The sequence below is a fragment of the Vulpes vulpes genome, unplaced genomic scaffold, assembly GCF_048418805.1.
Source record: "Vulpes vulpes isolate BD-2025 unplaced genomic scaffold, VulVul3 u000000670, whole genome shotgun sequence".
Lineage (NCBI taxonomy): Eukaryota > Metazoa > Chordata > Mammalia > Carnivora > Canidae > Vulpes > Vulpes vulpes.
The window spans coordinates 215,433-232,542 of NW_027325783.1; the positions used below are offsets into that span (position 1 = coordinate 215,433).

General features: G+C 39.7%; 1 protein-coding gene across 1 annotated transcript in view; it reads left to right on the plus strand.

Moving 5' to 3' along the window:
* LOC140597336 (uncharacterized) overlaps nt 1-14,463 on the plus strand; it is a 123,834-nt gene extending 109,371 nt beyond the window's left edge. Inside the window, exon 3 of the mRNA XM_072745555.1 lies at nt 11,653-14,463. Within this exon, the coding sequence (XP_072601656.1) occupies nt 11,653-11,771 (119 nt within the window). The 3' untranslated portion in view covers nt 11,772-14,463. The remainder of the gene's footprint in view (nt 1-11,652) is intronic.
* Nucleotides 14,464-17,110: the final 2,647 nt, after the last annotated feature.

The window sequence follows — 17,110 nt, forward strand, 5'->3', positions numbered from 1 at the left end:
AGCTGTGGGGGAAGAACTATGGTTGGTGCATTTTTAGAAGAGTGATTTTCTTTTTCTCTACTCCAAGCTGGGGATGCTATAGATAAGTTTCCCATGTCACTTCCCTGTGGTAGATGGCTTTTTTTTTTTTTTTAAGTCTACATTCTCTTGTGCTTTGAGATGTTCTGAATTTCAACTCCTCATTTTTTTCAAACCTAAAGGCTTATCCATTGTTTCCTCTTAGGCTAATAAATTGCAAAGCTTCAAGATTTTAATATTAGTAAACAACACAAGGACCCCCGTACTTTTGCATGTGGATGTTACTATTGTTCCAACGCTTCCTTCTGCCACTTTAAGGTCATTCTATGACTTGTAAGCTCAACAGTGCATTTTAAAATATATTTGTTGCGTTTTATCAAGCATTCTAGATGTTCTGAAGGAGAGGACTTTTTAGAATTACTAGTGTCTATGTTATCAGAAGCCGAAATTCCCTGATTGGGCACAATAGGTTTTTAATTTTGCCTCCCTTTTTATTTGTACGACTTTGATAGTTGACTATGGAGGCATTCAATTACAATTCTCTTTTCCTAGATTATTATTTATTAATTAATTAATGTATTTATTTTTCATTTAGATATTGTTTAGGTATTCCGTATGTGAGTACCTTCAGCATTACAGAAAAGTTCTTTTTTTTTTTTTTTGCTGTGTTAGTTTTGACATTTATATGCTTCACCAAAGTTGTTGGTTCCTAGAAGGGGTAGAAAGTAAGAACTAATGTAGTTTAAAAAATTGTTTTTTAGCAATCTATTTTTTTAAGATATTTATTTATTTATTTATTTATTTATTTATTTATTTATTTATTTATGATAGAGAGAGAGAGAGAGGCAGAGACACAGGAAGAGGGAGAAGCAGGCTCCATCCTGGGAGCCAACATGGGACTCAATCCTGGGACTCCAGGATCGCGCCCTGGGCCAAAGGCAGGTGCCAAACCGCTGAGCCACCCAGAGATCCTCCCCAAAATTGTTTTTGATGTCAATTAATTTCCAAATTTTTGGACTAAGTTTTTCACTTACTCTACTGCACCTAGGCACAGAAATCACCTACTAATAAAAATATAACTATCTGACTAATGCATCCTTCCTTATCCTACAGGATGGAATAAATAGAAAATAAAATAGAAAGGCTCACTCTATAGCAGTGTAAGACTTCTGTCCCTGGGACAAGCCAAAAATGTTATGAAAGTGGGCAAACTGTTCATGTCTTTCTTAAATAGCTATTTTAAATGTTAAGAGCAGTGATACAGATAAAATACTTATCATAGTGATTAGCCTGAGCAGGAGATCCAAAAAATGTGTCCATAACATTTTTCAAATACGTTAGTTTAATTACATTATGAATATTGAAAAGAAACATTATTTTTTCTTTTATTACTTTTAATCTAATGTACTAATGCCTTATATATATAAGCCTCCTGCCCCAATACTAAAATTTCTCTATTATTGATTTCTTTTCTGGATTCCTAATGGCTCTCTTTCTCTCTGTTTTTGTAGGGTACTTTATTCTACCTCCTCTTTAGTGATGGTGGTATGTGCCTGTATGTCCTATTGGTAATTTCTTTTGATATTTTAGCCCAAAGTTTTTCAGTATACATTTCTAAAAGATAAGGATATTTATCTTAAGTAACCACGGTATGGTTATCATACTTGACACAATTAAAATAAATTCATTTTTACTATCAAATACCCAGAGTACATCCAAATATTCCTTATTTTTCTACGGGCAAAATTGTAATGAATGATCTTCCTTGATTCTATATGCTCAAGTAAATTAATCTTTTTACCCAGCTAGCTCGTAAGTTGGAAATCTTTTCAAGAGCCAATGCAAAGGCATAAGGTAATAAGGAGATTTGATAAGTTTTTTGAAGATAAGACTGCTGGTACTTTATTAAAACAGTAAAAAGCACTTAACAGCACATAATTTTGTCTTGTATCTTAAGATTGATTTTTCTTGCACTGATTTGGTGTTTTTGAAGCTTATTTTTATGATTTTCCATATGGATGTTTCCCTTTGTTTGAGGGCTTTATTAGTTATTATGTTTGATTTTGGTTGTTGTTAATGGTGGTTGTTTTAGGCAGAGCAAAATCCTTAGCTTAGTAGTAATACCAAGATATCTTTGTGGAGATTTTTCAGGTCATCTTATGTAAAAAGCTAGAAAACCCTAAGGCAACGTGTAAGTGAATACCTGAGAACTAAGAAAATTTGAGAAGAATTCTCAAAGGATTGGAGATCAGCATTGTGCTATAATATAACATAAAATCTCTCAGGATTTTGAGAAAACAGCAGCTACTCTAGTATTGATTTCTTAACTTAGGAACTCTCATGGACATTTACGAGGCTCTACACCAGAACCAAAACATGTCAGCTCTGCCTGTTTTCAATTGATGGCATTTGTAGTGACTTGTGGAAGATACAGCTCCTTGCAAATAAAACAGCCTTTCAGACAGCCCTGGAAGAGAAGCTTCTGTTTGAAGTCCTCAATAGTTAATTCAGTAAAATTCAGTAATGCTGCAGGCAGTAAAAGTGATAGAGATGGTGAGGTACTCAAAATAATTTTAACGGACTAAAACACTTAGTTGTAACACTGATGAGGATAAATTTCACAGAACCTGCAGAAATAAATTAGCTGAAGCAAGGATTAAGAAAGTCTTTGGTTTAGGGGAATAGAGCATCTAAAGCAGACTTCTTTTTCTCGTTTTTAAAGATTGTATTTGTTTATTGAGAGAAAGCAAACATGAGCAGGGGAAGGGGCAGAGGAAGAATGAGAAGCAAGACTTCCCTCTGAGCACAGAGCCCGACTCAGGGCTCAATCCCAGGATCCTGAGATCATGACCTGAGCCAAAGTCGGATGCTTGACCAACTGAGCCACCCAGTTGCCCCAAAACAGGTTTCTAACATGCCAACTGATCACTTGAGTTTCTTGTTAAAATGAAGATTCTGACTTGGTTGGTCAAGAGCGGTGCCTAGAATTCTGTATTTCTAATAAGCTCGTAGGTAACGTGATATTGCCAATTTATGGAGTACCCTTTGAGAATGAAGGATCTAGAGCCTTGAGTGTTTGACTTTGGCAATAGCATGAGATAGAGGGTGAGAAAATATGCAACAAAATATATAAAAATCGGGGATCCCTGGGTGGCTCAGCGGTTTAGCGTCTGCCTTTGGCCCAGGGCACGATCCTGGAGTGCCGGGATCGAGTCCCACATCGGGCTCCCTGCATGGAGTCTGCTTCTCCCTCCTCCTGTGTCTCTGCCTCTCTCTCTCTCTCTCATAAATAAATAAATAAATAAATAAATAAATAAATAAATAAATCTTAAAAAAATAAGAAAATAAAATATATAAAAATCAGTGCAGAGAATAGTGCTGGTTGTGTGTGTGTTGTGTGTTTAAATGCAAAAGGCACCATATATGTAAATTGCTTTAAACTCTTAGAAGATAGTGCTCACTCTAAATTCAAAGGATAGTGTGTCTACAATTCTAATGAATAACATGAAAAACATAGGAAATAGTAAAGACATACACAAAATACATATTTTTAAATAACATACGTTTTATTTACTTATTTTTAAAGATTCATTTATTTGAGAGAGTGTGTGTGTGTGAACGGAGGAGGGGCAGAGGGAGAGGGAGAGGCAGAGGACCTCAAGCTGACTCCCCAGTGAGCATGGATGACCGCACAGCCCCGAGGTCATGACCTGAGTGGAAATCAAGAATCTGACGCTCAACCAACCGAGCCACCCAGGCGTCCCAGTAACATACATTTCAAATAAATGAGACGCTTCATAGGAAGAATTAAGTAATATATTTAAATAACACATAAGGACCAAAGATGTGCCATAGTAATGGGTACTGACATGGAAAGAGAGGAATATTGGCTCAGCAGAATATTCAAGAGAGCAGAATTGGTGGCGGCTACCAACCTTCAGGTGCCGCCTTTGCTCCCTGGCTCTGTGGATCCCGTAACTGCTGATAACCAAACTGCGTTTCAGTTTCCTTGTGTATGAAATGGGATAACGGTGTGCCCAGCTGTGATGAGTATGGGATGTGTGAGACAGCCACTCAAGACAATGACTGGTTTGTATTTGGCAGTGATAAGTGTTTATTTTTATTATTACAATAATAATAAGGTACTTCTAAGGTAATCCAGACTAAGAGATTTAAAAAATCTTTTCCAAAAAGTGGACTTTTTTAAAAAAAGTCTTTTTATTGCTAAATTGCCTCTGGAAAAATATTTAGATTATTTTTTGACTAAACAACAGAGAGTGAAAACTTATGATTAAATATATAAGACTATCAGTGAAATTAGAGTGTATCATTTAGAGAAGAATGTTTTCATCAACCGCGTTAAAAGTCTGATTATTAAAAATATAAAAAGGCAGAAATTAATTATTCCTAGTATTTACTTTTTCATGTGCTTTAAACCTGGGATGTGACTTTGTTATTTTACCTTTTCTCTGGTTTACATTAAACATACATTTCAAAATGCCTGTGCCTTGGCTATTACCTTTGTGGTTTTTCATGATTGATGCTTAATGTAGGTATAATTGTAATTCAGGAAAGAAAAAGCTTTTTCTGTCTCATTGTTTGCAGGCAGGGATAAATATGTGTTTATCATATTCTTGTTTTCTATTTATGTTTTCTTTCCAAATCTTAAGTGCAGAAACTTTTAAAAACCTACAATTACAAATATGATAATTGTATCATTAAGTAATAAGCAAAGGAAAATTAGGAAGGAATCCAATTGGTAGAAATTTTGCTATTTGCAAAAGGAAATAATTTAAAAGGTCAAGTATAACACTTAAAATCTGGCTCTAGGAGTTTCTTGGCTAATGTAGCCCAAATTAAAAAAACAAAAAACAAAAAACGAAACTCACATATATGCACTAGTAAATGTGCAAATGTGCTTTAAAGTGGAATATACATATATTTTGTCCTAGATTCCCTTTTATTGAACAGAGTTAACAATGAGTAAGTAATTTGAGGAGGAATGTATAGGTTGAAAATATGGAAAATAGCTTGTGTTCCAGGGAAAACACTAATGTCCTCTCTCCAGGTGCTGCCTTGAATTATCACACCTGGAGATGCTGAGAAAGAACATTTGCAGATTGAAAGCTGCTGTTTGATTTCTTTCAGATTGTCTTTAAAATCAGGGATCATCTTTAAAATCTCTTTGGGCTTTTCTTTTTCAAGTGGTATCGATAGTGGGTAGGGATTCCAGTGCCACTTAAAAAATGAACTTTGTTGAAATATGACGTTCATATAGAAAAGCGAGCAAATCTTAAGTGTACAGCTTGATAAAATTCTTCAAGTGAAGACACCCACGGTCCTAACAGCCAGCTCACAAAGAATATTTTCAGTTCCTTAAAAGCCCTCCCATGTCCTCTCCCACTCTCTTCCCCACAAGAGGTTCCCTCCACATTTTATATACATGCTGTCATATGGCGTGCACTTTTTTGCATATGACTTCTTACCCTAATTATTTGTTTTTTTTTACCCTAATTATTTGTAATATTTATCATGTTGTTCACGTAACTGGTCTGTTCATTCTCATGAATGTGTAGCATTTCACTGTATGAATGAATCTTAATAGCTTAATTAGTTCTGCTATTAACCAGTGGCTTTATAGCGGGGGTAGACCCAGGAGTGGCGCTTGCCCGGCCTCAGGGTGTGCCCGTGCCCCCTGTGAGTGGGCAGCACCAGTCCATTTTCCGAAGTCACACCAATTTCCACTCCCTGCCCTTCACGAGCAGGATATGACACTACCATTGCTCCATAGCCTGGCAACTCTTGTTATCTGTCCTTCTTATTTTGGCCACAGTGGTGCTCATTGTGACTTTAGTTTGCATTTCCAAGGAACTAATAAAGTCGAGGGCATTTTAATATGTTAGTTGAAAATTTGAATGCCTTCTTTTGTGAAACGTGCATTTGTGTCTTTTGCCTATTTTTTTGAGCTGTCTACCTTGTTCTTATTGATCTGCAGGAGTTTAAATGTCCTGAATGTGCGTCCTTATCTGATATCTGCATTGCAGGTTCTCCTCGCGCTCTGTGGCTTGCCGTTTCCTTCTCTCGGTGGCACCTCTTGATGAGCAGTAGTTCTTAATTTAAATGCAGACACTGCATTGTAGCTTCCCTCTAGAGCCTCCTCTTCTTCTGTGCTCTTGAACAAATCATTGTCTACCCCAAAGGGAAGGAGAGATATTCTTTTTCTGAAAGCTTTATTGTTTTATCATCCATGTGTAAATATATAACCCTCTGAAAGTGACTTTTTTTTTGTATGTGAAGGAGTTCAGATTCACGTTTTACCCATATTGAATATACTTGGTTCAGTATTATTTAGAGGAAAAATTGCCCTTTCTTGACTGCTCAACGTTGTCAAATTTGCTTGTGTAATTAGTTGTCGTAATTTGTGTGATCTTCGTTGTTTGTTTTGTTCCATGTATCGGTTTGGTTTTGTACCGATTCCACACTGTGTTAATTATGAAAACTTTATAATAAGTTTGATATCTGATCATTGAAGACCTCTTCAGCTTTGTTCCTTTTTTTTAAATTTATTTATTTATTTTAAATTTTTTTTTTTCAGCTTTGTTCTGTAATATCACCTTGGCTAATCTTGGCCCTTCACATTTATGTATACATGTTAGCTTGTAAATTTAAAATTAAAAAGATGTCAGAGGTCATAAACATCTTTTGTTAGATTCGTTCCAGGATAGTTGAGGTTTTATTGAGGTTTTATTTCTATTTTAAATGTAGAATTTCTTTCTTTTTTTTGTTTTTTTTCTAAGTAGGCTCCATGCCCAGCTCCACACCTAACGTGGAGTCCAATGAGGCTTGAACCCATGACCCTGAGATCAAGAGCTGGATGTTTAACTGAGGCATCGAGAATTTTTATGTTTTTGTTTGTTGTTATGTGGTAGCACAATCGACTTTTGTATAATGACCTTAAATCGGTTACCTTGCTACATTGACTAAATAAATGAGACTAATAGTGTTTCTGTGGATACATTATTTATTATTTTAATTTTAAATGTATTTCACCACTCATTAAAATAAATGGATTTAAAATTACTGGCATTTTTTACTCAGACTGAAATTTGAATTTTTATTTTTAAGTATTAACTGAATAATAATAGCATTAACTGATATTTATAATAAAAATAAGCTGGATGAAAGAGTAGGATAGTGTGTAGGCATTTCCGTGGGTATTAGAACAATTGGAATTATTGCCTCTTTTCTCTCCTCATTTGCATTAATACTCTTGAGTAAATGAGTCTGCTGCTCTGGTCTTTTTTTTTTTTAGCTGTAAAATAATGACTGGATTAGATACACTTAAATTCCTTTTTATCAGGAGTAGATGACTGAGAAGACAACTGTTGGGTAAATGTGCTTTCAGAATTCTCTTTCTTCTACCCTTTCCTTTATGGATTGACTATGGAGGTGGTGGGTCTCGTGGAATCGCATTTTTGGGGAGGGTTGTAGGTGGGACCATGTCTCCTTGGCACTCTCACATTCCCTGATCCGGGCACTTGGGAACTTCTGTCTCCCTGGAGCACCACACACTGGCCGTGGGCATGATTAGATTCGGTCTCAGATTCATGGCTTTGGATATTTCCCTCTCTCCTCTGAGGCTGCTTAGCTGCTCCCATGTCATCTTGAATACTGAATGCTTGTTTTCCCCGAGGGTCTTGAGGTCTCTCCAGTCTATGCCATGAAACATCGTCTGCTAGTCCTAATGCTTTTATTACCACATTCATGTGGGGGCTTAACTTAGAGAAGGGAAATGAGGGCTTGATATTTGACCTCCTCCTTTTCCATCTGTCCTCTTCTCTGTACAATCCTTGAGCCTGACGTCCTTCTCCATGTCCTTTACCCATGTCATCATGTCATACCCTCTGTTTTCTCCACTAATGGTATCACATAACCCCATGATCTAGTTCTCTGGTTCTGACTTCCAATATGTTCATGGCAACTAAGACTTCGTTTTTAAAAATTACAAGGAAAGCCTGATTTTCAGGACTGTCACCTTGTTCTGGATCTAGAATTCTGGATGCTGAAGCTGCAGTCTCCTCCTTTCTCATTTTATTTACCTCGTAACAGTCCTAATCCTTCTGAGGCAAGTGCCGCCCCTGGTAGAAAGGTGAGGTCAAATATAGAGAAAAGGAAGAGCGTTGCAGATGAATTATACTTCCAAATAATGTCATCCTTGTTTTCCGAAGGCGTATCACCGCTCACCCCGTTCCTTTGTCTTCTGCTTCTGTTCTATCTGACGTACTGGTTTGTTCAAATGTTCTTTAAGTCTTATGTGGCAATGGTAAGGACTTATGCAATTTCTACACGGGACGCGGTAAGATATTTAGGCCACAAAGGTTAGCTCTGTCTTATATTTGTTAATAGATATTGAATACATGGAAGTGAGTAGGTATTTCTTGGGAGCCACCTCCTATGTGCTGAGCATTGAATTAAGTACTAAAGGCGATAGGTGAGAGACACAAGATACAAACGCTCTTGAGGAACTTAAAATATAATTGGAGACGTGACAGCATAAGACGACGCAAGAAGACAATATAGATTTTACGCATTGACTATAATTTCTAGACCAGGTCAGAGAATGAGAAAATCAACAAAGTTCAAAGTACCTGGGGATCCTTTTGTGGAGAAGTTGGCATTAAAACTTTGACAGGGTGGCAGCTTTGGAAGGTATGAAAAGTAAGAATTCAACCCAACTGGAAGGAACAGACATGGGAAGTAGAACTGGCGAGAACGACATGGGAGCTATTGAGCACTCTGCCTGACGGAAGACGAGAGATTATACTGAAGATCAGGAGAGATAATATTGATTATATTTTATTGAATTTGTGTATAAAATTCATGGGATGATCAAGGAACTTAAAAAAGTTTATCCAGTAGACATATTATACGATTTTTAGCTGCTTCCCCCGTGAGTCTCTTAAAATTCAGGTTGTGAATACTCATATCACAGGATGTAAAATAGGAAAGTATTGACCGTTTAAGGCAACAGCTATCAGATACCAGAGTGATTTATGAACACGGGTCACCTTGTCGAAATTCCTAGTATGAGCATGAGAACTGGTTAGGCAACTCCTACATTCCTAATCCCAAAAGGGTGAGAGATCTAGAGATTAAAGATTTGAGTGAACTGAGGGGCCATTAGGAAGGTCCACAGAGGGGCGGGGTGTAGGATGTTTTTTGGGTTTTTTTTTCCCTCCCAGTGGTAAAAAGAGGTGCTTCAACAGAACTCAGTGAGAGTTCAGTATGGGGGTCGCGTGGAGACAGTGGACTGATTTCTGATGAGTCGGAAGCCAAGGTGAGCCAGTGAGCGCTTATGGTAGAGAAGGCAGAGGCGCTGCCCGAGAGCGGCCCAGCTCCCCGGGGCCTGGGGGAGGCTGCCCGAGCAGTAGACCTGGGCCATGCTGGGAGGGGGCACAGGAGAGCTGGAGCCCTCAGCCGGGCTGTGGTTGTGGTGATGCAGCGAGGCGGCGTGGTTCATGTCGAGGCGGCACAGCTGAGGGGGCCCCAGTGCCTGGAGAAGGGGGACAGCCTGGACCAGCATCCCTGGTTGAGAACCGCCTTCCAGTCCTTGGCCGCTCTTAGCCCGGCCGACAGGAAGTGAGCTTTCCCGCGTCATTTCCCTCTTCCTTCCTTACCTCCCTTCCTCTGCACCCCCATATTGCAGACACTGGGACCACAGGGAGCTGCTGGGAAGAGCGACCTGAGGTCGCACAGGACCACATCCCTCCCCGCTGGCCGTCGGTGGCCACGCAGCAGGTCCCAGCTGGGGGGGGGGGCGGTGCATGCGATTTAAGCTTGAAATCAGCTTTTTGTAGGCGGCTGGTGGTCGAGGTTGTAAACTGGGAACACGTTTGCTGACTTAGTGCGGCTGAAGGTCCTGGGCTCCGGGCGACCAGGGTGACCAGGGTCGGGCCTGGGTGGCCGCGAGGGCAGGCTTGTTCCCTGGCAGGTGCCGAGGCGGGAGGCCAGGGCGTGGGGTGACGGGGCCGTTGTCTGTGCAGCTCTGCCCTGGCCCTGGGGTGGCGGGGGGCCCGCGGGGGACCTGGCCGTGCCCCCCCTGCTGCGGCTTCCAGGGCCCCGCTCACCAGCTCGCAGGCTCCTCTCTTCCGTGGAGTCTTCTCGGGTGACAAGGACCAGCTGGCGGCCAGGCCGCGCCAGTCCGGCCGCTCTGACCCGTTAACCATCATTTCAAGGCTCCCCTCTCCCGACTGCACAGGATCCGGCGGGACCCTCAGCTTCCACATGCTGTTTAGTGATTCAAACCTGGTACTTACACCAGTTCCCTGAGATCCTTGTGTAACGATGCGCTCCCTCCACCTGGCACTGGTTGGCAACTCACTGCCCTCCCTGGCAAACCCTTTTACTCCGCCCGCCCAGAGACCTAAGATGATTCTTTACTTACCTATTTCCGTCGTCAGAGCGTGATTGATAACTAGGCCACGTCAGTGGCATCCGGCACCCCGGCCCCTGGCTCGCGGGGTGGGGATTTTCAGCGGGGCGGCGAGAATGTTCTTAAAAGGGGAACAATGATAATGCATATTGGCTACGATTCATTAGTTCTGTATCCGTTAGATAGTTTTATTTCATTCCCTTATCAGCCCTGTGGACTAGGAGGGATGATCACTCGGACACTACGGTTGAAATGGGAGGAGGATCATGACATGTGAAGGCTTCCAGAGCGGCACGCACTTCCCCCGGCCTCCCGGTCGTGGTGACCGTTATGGGACTCTCCTAGATGACGGCTGTGGTCCATTAATCAGTGGGGCTTTTCCCTGTTGACATTTGTTCAAGGAGCTTTCGTAAGGGATGAATCGAACATTCTTACGTAGCCACGTGACATTCCTTTGTGCAGAGCTGTCGCTCAGGCTTGTATCGTTCACCCTCCGATCCCAACAATCAGATGACGACGCAGTAAACTCTTACGGGACCTCATCGAGACTGCTCTATGCCAAGGGAGGGAATGAGATATATTTTCATACGTTTCACTTCTATAAAGTGCTTTCCTCCTTGTTGCAGCACAAAAAAAGCTCTGAAATTGCATCATATGAGCAGGGTAATCTGCAATTATTTACAGAGTCCTCCCATAATATCTCCTGTTATCACTTCTGCAGAAAGACAGAACAGGAAAACACCCAAGCTTTCATGAATATTTTAAAGGCCATATTCACTGCGGGAGGGAGAAAAGTAAGTTTAGATAATTGCAAACTCCGTTTCAGTCCCTTGTATTACAAGCGAGCGTCCTGCAAGCCAACATGGCACGTCTTATCTTTCGAAATGGTCGAAGCTGGTGCTTTTTCTTGCTCGAGTGCTAGTTTTGTGCCCATGTGAGAAGAGAGGGAAGCGAGGAAAACAGGGCTGAGTATCTGCCACAGGTACCCACGTTCTCAGATGCAGGAGAAGGGGGATCTTTGGGGAAACTATTTGGCATTTATAGTGTTTCCCAAGGCAGCTGCTGAATGGAGCTGAGTGTTTTGTTAACTGATTTTCCTCTCTGACCTTTATTACTAATGAATCTTCTTTAAGAAGTATTTGAAGAGTACAAAAAAAAAAAAAAAGATTGTTTTTATTAATCTCTTTTCTCTTTGCCCACAGAACTCAAAGAAATGGTGTTACCTGGCAAGAGATCTGCTGTCTTTTATGAAAAGTCAGATCAAGGTAATGCTTATTTTGAACTGATGTACTTTTTAGTCTGTTTAACTTGGATACATTAAACTAGTTGACTTTCTTTGATTACTGGGTTTGGCTACTGCATAACTCATCAAAAAATCAAATCACTCTCAAAAGAGTAGAAGGAATGATTTATGATGATCATATTTATGAATTGAGTAGTAAATTTTAGAATATATATTAGCTTATCAAAACACTGTGGATCATGGTTAATTTTCTGACACTTTTCTTTCATTTATTTTAATATGTGAATAGGATCTTGACTAGAAGATTGCCATTGTCTTTGGAAATATCTCCAACTACTGTATCGTATTTATAAATGTTAGACAACAAGACAATTAGGTTCTTATCAGGTTACAGTGATGAGATTTGCCTTTTATTTAAGCATGAGTCAGATGGCTTTGTTATTTTTTGAATATGTGAAAATTTCAGTACAAATTCCTAGAAAATTTCATCAACTTTTGTAAAGGCACTCTCATGCAAAACATATATTTTCTTAGGAAGATTGAATTATATTATACAGTTGCTGAATAGCATGCCTGATTATGCTTAACAGATTGCCTATTTAGTTGCCAAATTTTCAAATTGCTGTGTGATTTGTTTACATATGTTGGACTAGGAATATGAACGCTCATGCAAATATTCTAATGACGTATGCGCAAGCGAAGGGTGGGTATAGCGGCAGATATATAATGTGTGTATAAATAAAGCTGCTTTCTCAAAATAGTTTTTTGTAGAAATGTCTCTGAAAGATGAGAATTGTGATGGGGAACTGGACTTATCTCTCAATACTTTCTATTCATACAGCTGTGAAGATTGGATATTACTGTACGTACATGAACACAAATAATAGAATTACTGAAATGTGCATTAGGCTGCATACTAATTGGAACTAACTGGGTTTTATTTTTGACAAATCACTGAATTCCTAAAACCAAACGAGTGCTGAAACAAAGGTAGCATTTAATTTAATGAACACGAGCGGAAAACTTGTTTCTGAACTTTAATTTGCAGTTGAACAAACATTTAGGTTGAATTGCAAGTTGGGGTGTCTCTACTTATTTCTAGCTTTCAACTAATTCTTCAAAGGATGTGTAAACCCCTCAAGGAATCAGCTTGACTCCCCTAACGGGGATTTTGAATGATAGGCACTCTATTCAAGTTTTATCTCTACTAAAATGTTAATTCAAACTATAAAATATCTTAAATTGGTTAATGGCATAGTTGAGGGTTGCCTTTTGCATAGAACTATTAACTGTGACTCCCCAAAGAGAGAGAGAGTGAGAAGGACTTACTAACCTAGACGCTGGGTGGAAGAGGTGAGGCTGAGCATAGGGAGCTAAGTGGTGGGAAAGTGCTTGTTGAGGGGAGTTTGATGAATGACGCAGTAAAGAGAGAGAAAAAACACCGAAGGAGATGAAGCCAACGGAGAGGGTCAAGGATCATTCTTTAGAATGAAAATAAAGGATAAAGGGAAAACAGACTATCCATGATGCATTCATGGGATGGTTTTCATTTTTCAGAAGTCTGTATATGCTAATATTCAATTTTACCGGCCTTTTATTTTATGTATTTTAGAGATGGACAAGCTTATTTTGACCTGAATGTAGCAAAAAAAAAAAAAAAAAAAATGAAGGTAGAAGGGATATTTCCATGAACATGGTAGAGTTTTCAGAATTGTGTATGCAGAGTTACAAAATTTACGTCTCAACATGAAAATAAAGAACAGTCCTGCAATACTGCTAGAGTCCAAGTGCTCTGGTCTGACAAAATTCCCGAAGAGCTTAGCTCCAGCCATGTGTGCATTCGTGTGCAGGTTGGGAGTGGGATGTGGATAGCTAATTTGGGTGGAGAAAGTGGTGTTCAAGTCATCATCTCCTTAAGTTAGACCTTTCGATTCGTGGCAATAAGGGTGTTTGCGATCATAAAAATAATTCCTGCTAGTATGACAAAGGGTGCTGATTATTGACGCTCATTATCTATTATCTCAGATGGAATATGGACGTTTAAATTTCAATATTTAATGTATGGTTTGGTTTACTAGTGTTTTACTGAGAATTTTTGTATCCATTTTCATCAAGGACATTGGCTTGTAGTTCTCTCTTTTTTTTTTAGTGGAGTCTTTAATCTGGTTTGGCATCAAGGTAATGCTGGCCTCCTACTATGAATTTGGAAGTTTAAGACATACTTGGTGAAGGTGCTCTTTTTAGATAAATGGGACCATTCAGCTTTTCCCAGTTGCACATGACAACTAACACATTCATTTTGTGTGGGATTAACTCTGGCAATGGAGCCCAGAGAGCAATCTGTTGGAATAACAGGCATTTTTGTGCGTTCTGCTACTTGAAAGTTCTGCATTTAATTCTTTTAAAGGGAATATTTCAGTCACAATATTCTGAATTTTGTCATCCAAAGAGAGCAGCAACTTCAATTAGGTCAAAATATCCTTCTATATACCCCTAGGAAGATTTTGTGCAAAAAATAGAGACTGTTATTCTGTTGGATTTTTACATATATTTATATGTCCTGGAAAAAGATGGAACTTAATTAAGAAAATTTCATGTCGGTGATTTATTTTTGTTATGTAGGTGTATCAAATTTTATTCTCATATGTATTTAACTTTTTTTGTACGTAATTTTAATGGGATATCAAGGATTTGGCAATTTTTCGATGTACTCTAGGTTGAACTCTAACCTTAGTAAAAACAGTTTTAAGAATTGAAAGTAAAAAAAAAAGAATTGAAAGTAAATTGTGTCATAGATTGGTGTATAATAATTTGGTTTATGTTCAAGGCACCAATAAATTATAAACAAATTGTTTAGTAATGGGTTTCATTGTGGTTTATTATACAGGCTGTAGAAAACATAGATGTAATTTATGTTGGGGTTTAAAGGATGAAAATCTTATATTTTGAGAGCTTATATTTTATATTATTTATTACATACCTACCTAACAATGGAAAGTAAATCATCAAAACTTGCAGTTGATTAATAAGTTAATGACCATAAACTTTTTAAAAAGATTTTATTTATTTGAGAGAGAGAGACAGAGAGAGGCAGAGAGCACGAGCAATGGGCAGAAAGGAGGGAGAGAGAGAAGCAGACACCCCCTGAGCAGGAGGCCCAATGCCAAGCTCCACCCCAGGACCCCGGGATGGCTGAGCCACCCAGGTGCCCCAATGACCATGGATTTAAATAAGAAGTAGAAATACTCATAGGGCACGTGATAAAAGGTGTGATGTAATTGTCACATTACCCGAATTAGGTGCCAGGTGTGATAAATGTAATGCTTTACAGAAATATAGTTGTAGGGCACCTGGTGGTTCAACGGTTGAGCATCTGCCTTTGACTCAGGTCATGATCCCGGGTCCTGGGATCGAGGCCCTTATCGGGCTCCCTGCTCAGCGGTGAGTCTGCTCCTGCCTCTCCTTCCCACTTGTGCTCTCTCTCTTTCTGCATCAAATGAATAAATGAAATCTTGAAAAAGAAAACTAGAGCTGTAACACCAGGCCAAGCAATGCTCCCAGAGAGTGCTTAAACCGCCGGCCGGAGAACAGATCACTGAGCATTTTCATATAGAAGTGATCAAAAAGCAATTCTTCAAAGAGGATTTACATGAGGAAGAGCCATGGCAATAATTTTAAAGAATGTTTTTGGCTTTTATGGTTTTTGTCATTTAAAAAGTTCTTGCTATGTTTTAGTCTTCTGACGATTAGATTCTGTGGGATTCTCCGTCTTTTAAAGCCTGTTTAAAAACTCACAAAACTCTAAGGCATGACGCTGTCTGGAATTGACTCCTGCAAATAGTATTTAAGTCCTTCCGTCGATTCCCTGCCTGTATTGCTTCATTTTTCTCTTACTCCGCTGCATACCCTGAACATCCTTGTCTTTCTGCTGAATACTCCTCTCTGGATGCCCAGTCTTTCTCCCTGAATCCCAGGCCTTCGTAACCTTGAAACTTCTCTTTAAGAAGCTTTCTGAATTCCTTGTAATACCACTATGTCTCCCCCTTAGCCCATATTCACTTGGTGGAATCATCTAGATAAACAGCTCACACTGTCACTAATATGCTTATATTGCTCCCTAGTAGTTCCTATGTGGACATGTGTGTGTGTGTATATATATATATATGTATAAATTTTTGTTTTATTATATATAAAGGTACATACATTGACATGGGATTTCTTTCCTTTAATATGAATATATATATGTATATATATATTTATATTTTTATTTATTTATTCATGAGAGACAGAGAGAGAGAGAGAGAGGCAGAGACACAGGCAGAGGGAGAAGCAGGCTCCATGGAGGGAGTCCGACGTGGGACTGGATCCCGGGTTTCCAGGATCATGCCCTGGGCTGAAGGCGACGCTAAACCGCTGAGCCACCGGGACTGCCCTCCTTCAATATGAATATAAAGACGATTCTTCTGCAAACCATTTTTACTCCCACTTTTGAGTCAAGTGCACAAACTGAATGAATGAGCTCTTTGCATCTCTACGATTTGCACTAAAGTCATATTTAAAGGCTAAAAGAGTCCTCTGTACGACGAGAGTTATAACCTGGCTGTGTTTTGTATGCTGTAGGACTGCCCTGAGAAGCTACTCGCCCTTTATCACATCTTTTCAATGAGAATAGAATCTAAATTCGAATACACGAACTCATAAAGAAAATAATTTTCGCCTATTGAAACATTCCTTTCTCCAAGTCAGGATTGCCCAATTCTGTCGCCCATTGGTTTTTGCCATTTTGCACGTGTCGTTGAAGAAAATTCTAAGCTGAGCTGCTGAGTAAGGCTCTTGCGGCCCGAGTAAAACCCTGCCTTATAAAGATCCTGCCTGCCGCGTAGCGCTCATCAGAACCAATAGGAAGAAAAAGTCCTATTGTAACTCGCCACCTCATTCATTCATGTATTCATTCATTCGATCGGTATTGAACTGCTGTGTTCATAGGTGCTCTAGCTGGGCAGGACTGGAGAGTCTCCCGTTCGGCCCACACACGTACCCACCTTGCGTACACACGTGGACTACAGTACGAGTGCTCTTACGTGCTTGTAGGAGCATGCTCCGTGCTCCTATCATTTTTCCCGAGCTCCATTTCTTCTGTGTCCTATTCATCATCATTCATGCGGGGGCTGGGAAGCCATCCAAGCTGCCCCTCTCCGAAAGCCATTTTTAAGCTCGCAATGACTGCTGAACCTCATGCCTAAGACGTTCGTGGGCATTTTGAATGTGTCCGTATGTTTGTGGAAATGCAGTCTGCAATAACACGTTCCCAGCTCTGCAGCAGCTTCTCGGGGCTGGGATCCTAGGAGTACCTGGTGCCTGTGAAGGTTGGGAAGGGGTGACGGTTATTGAGAAAGTTGAAGTGGAATCAATGACTA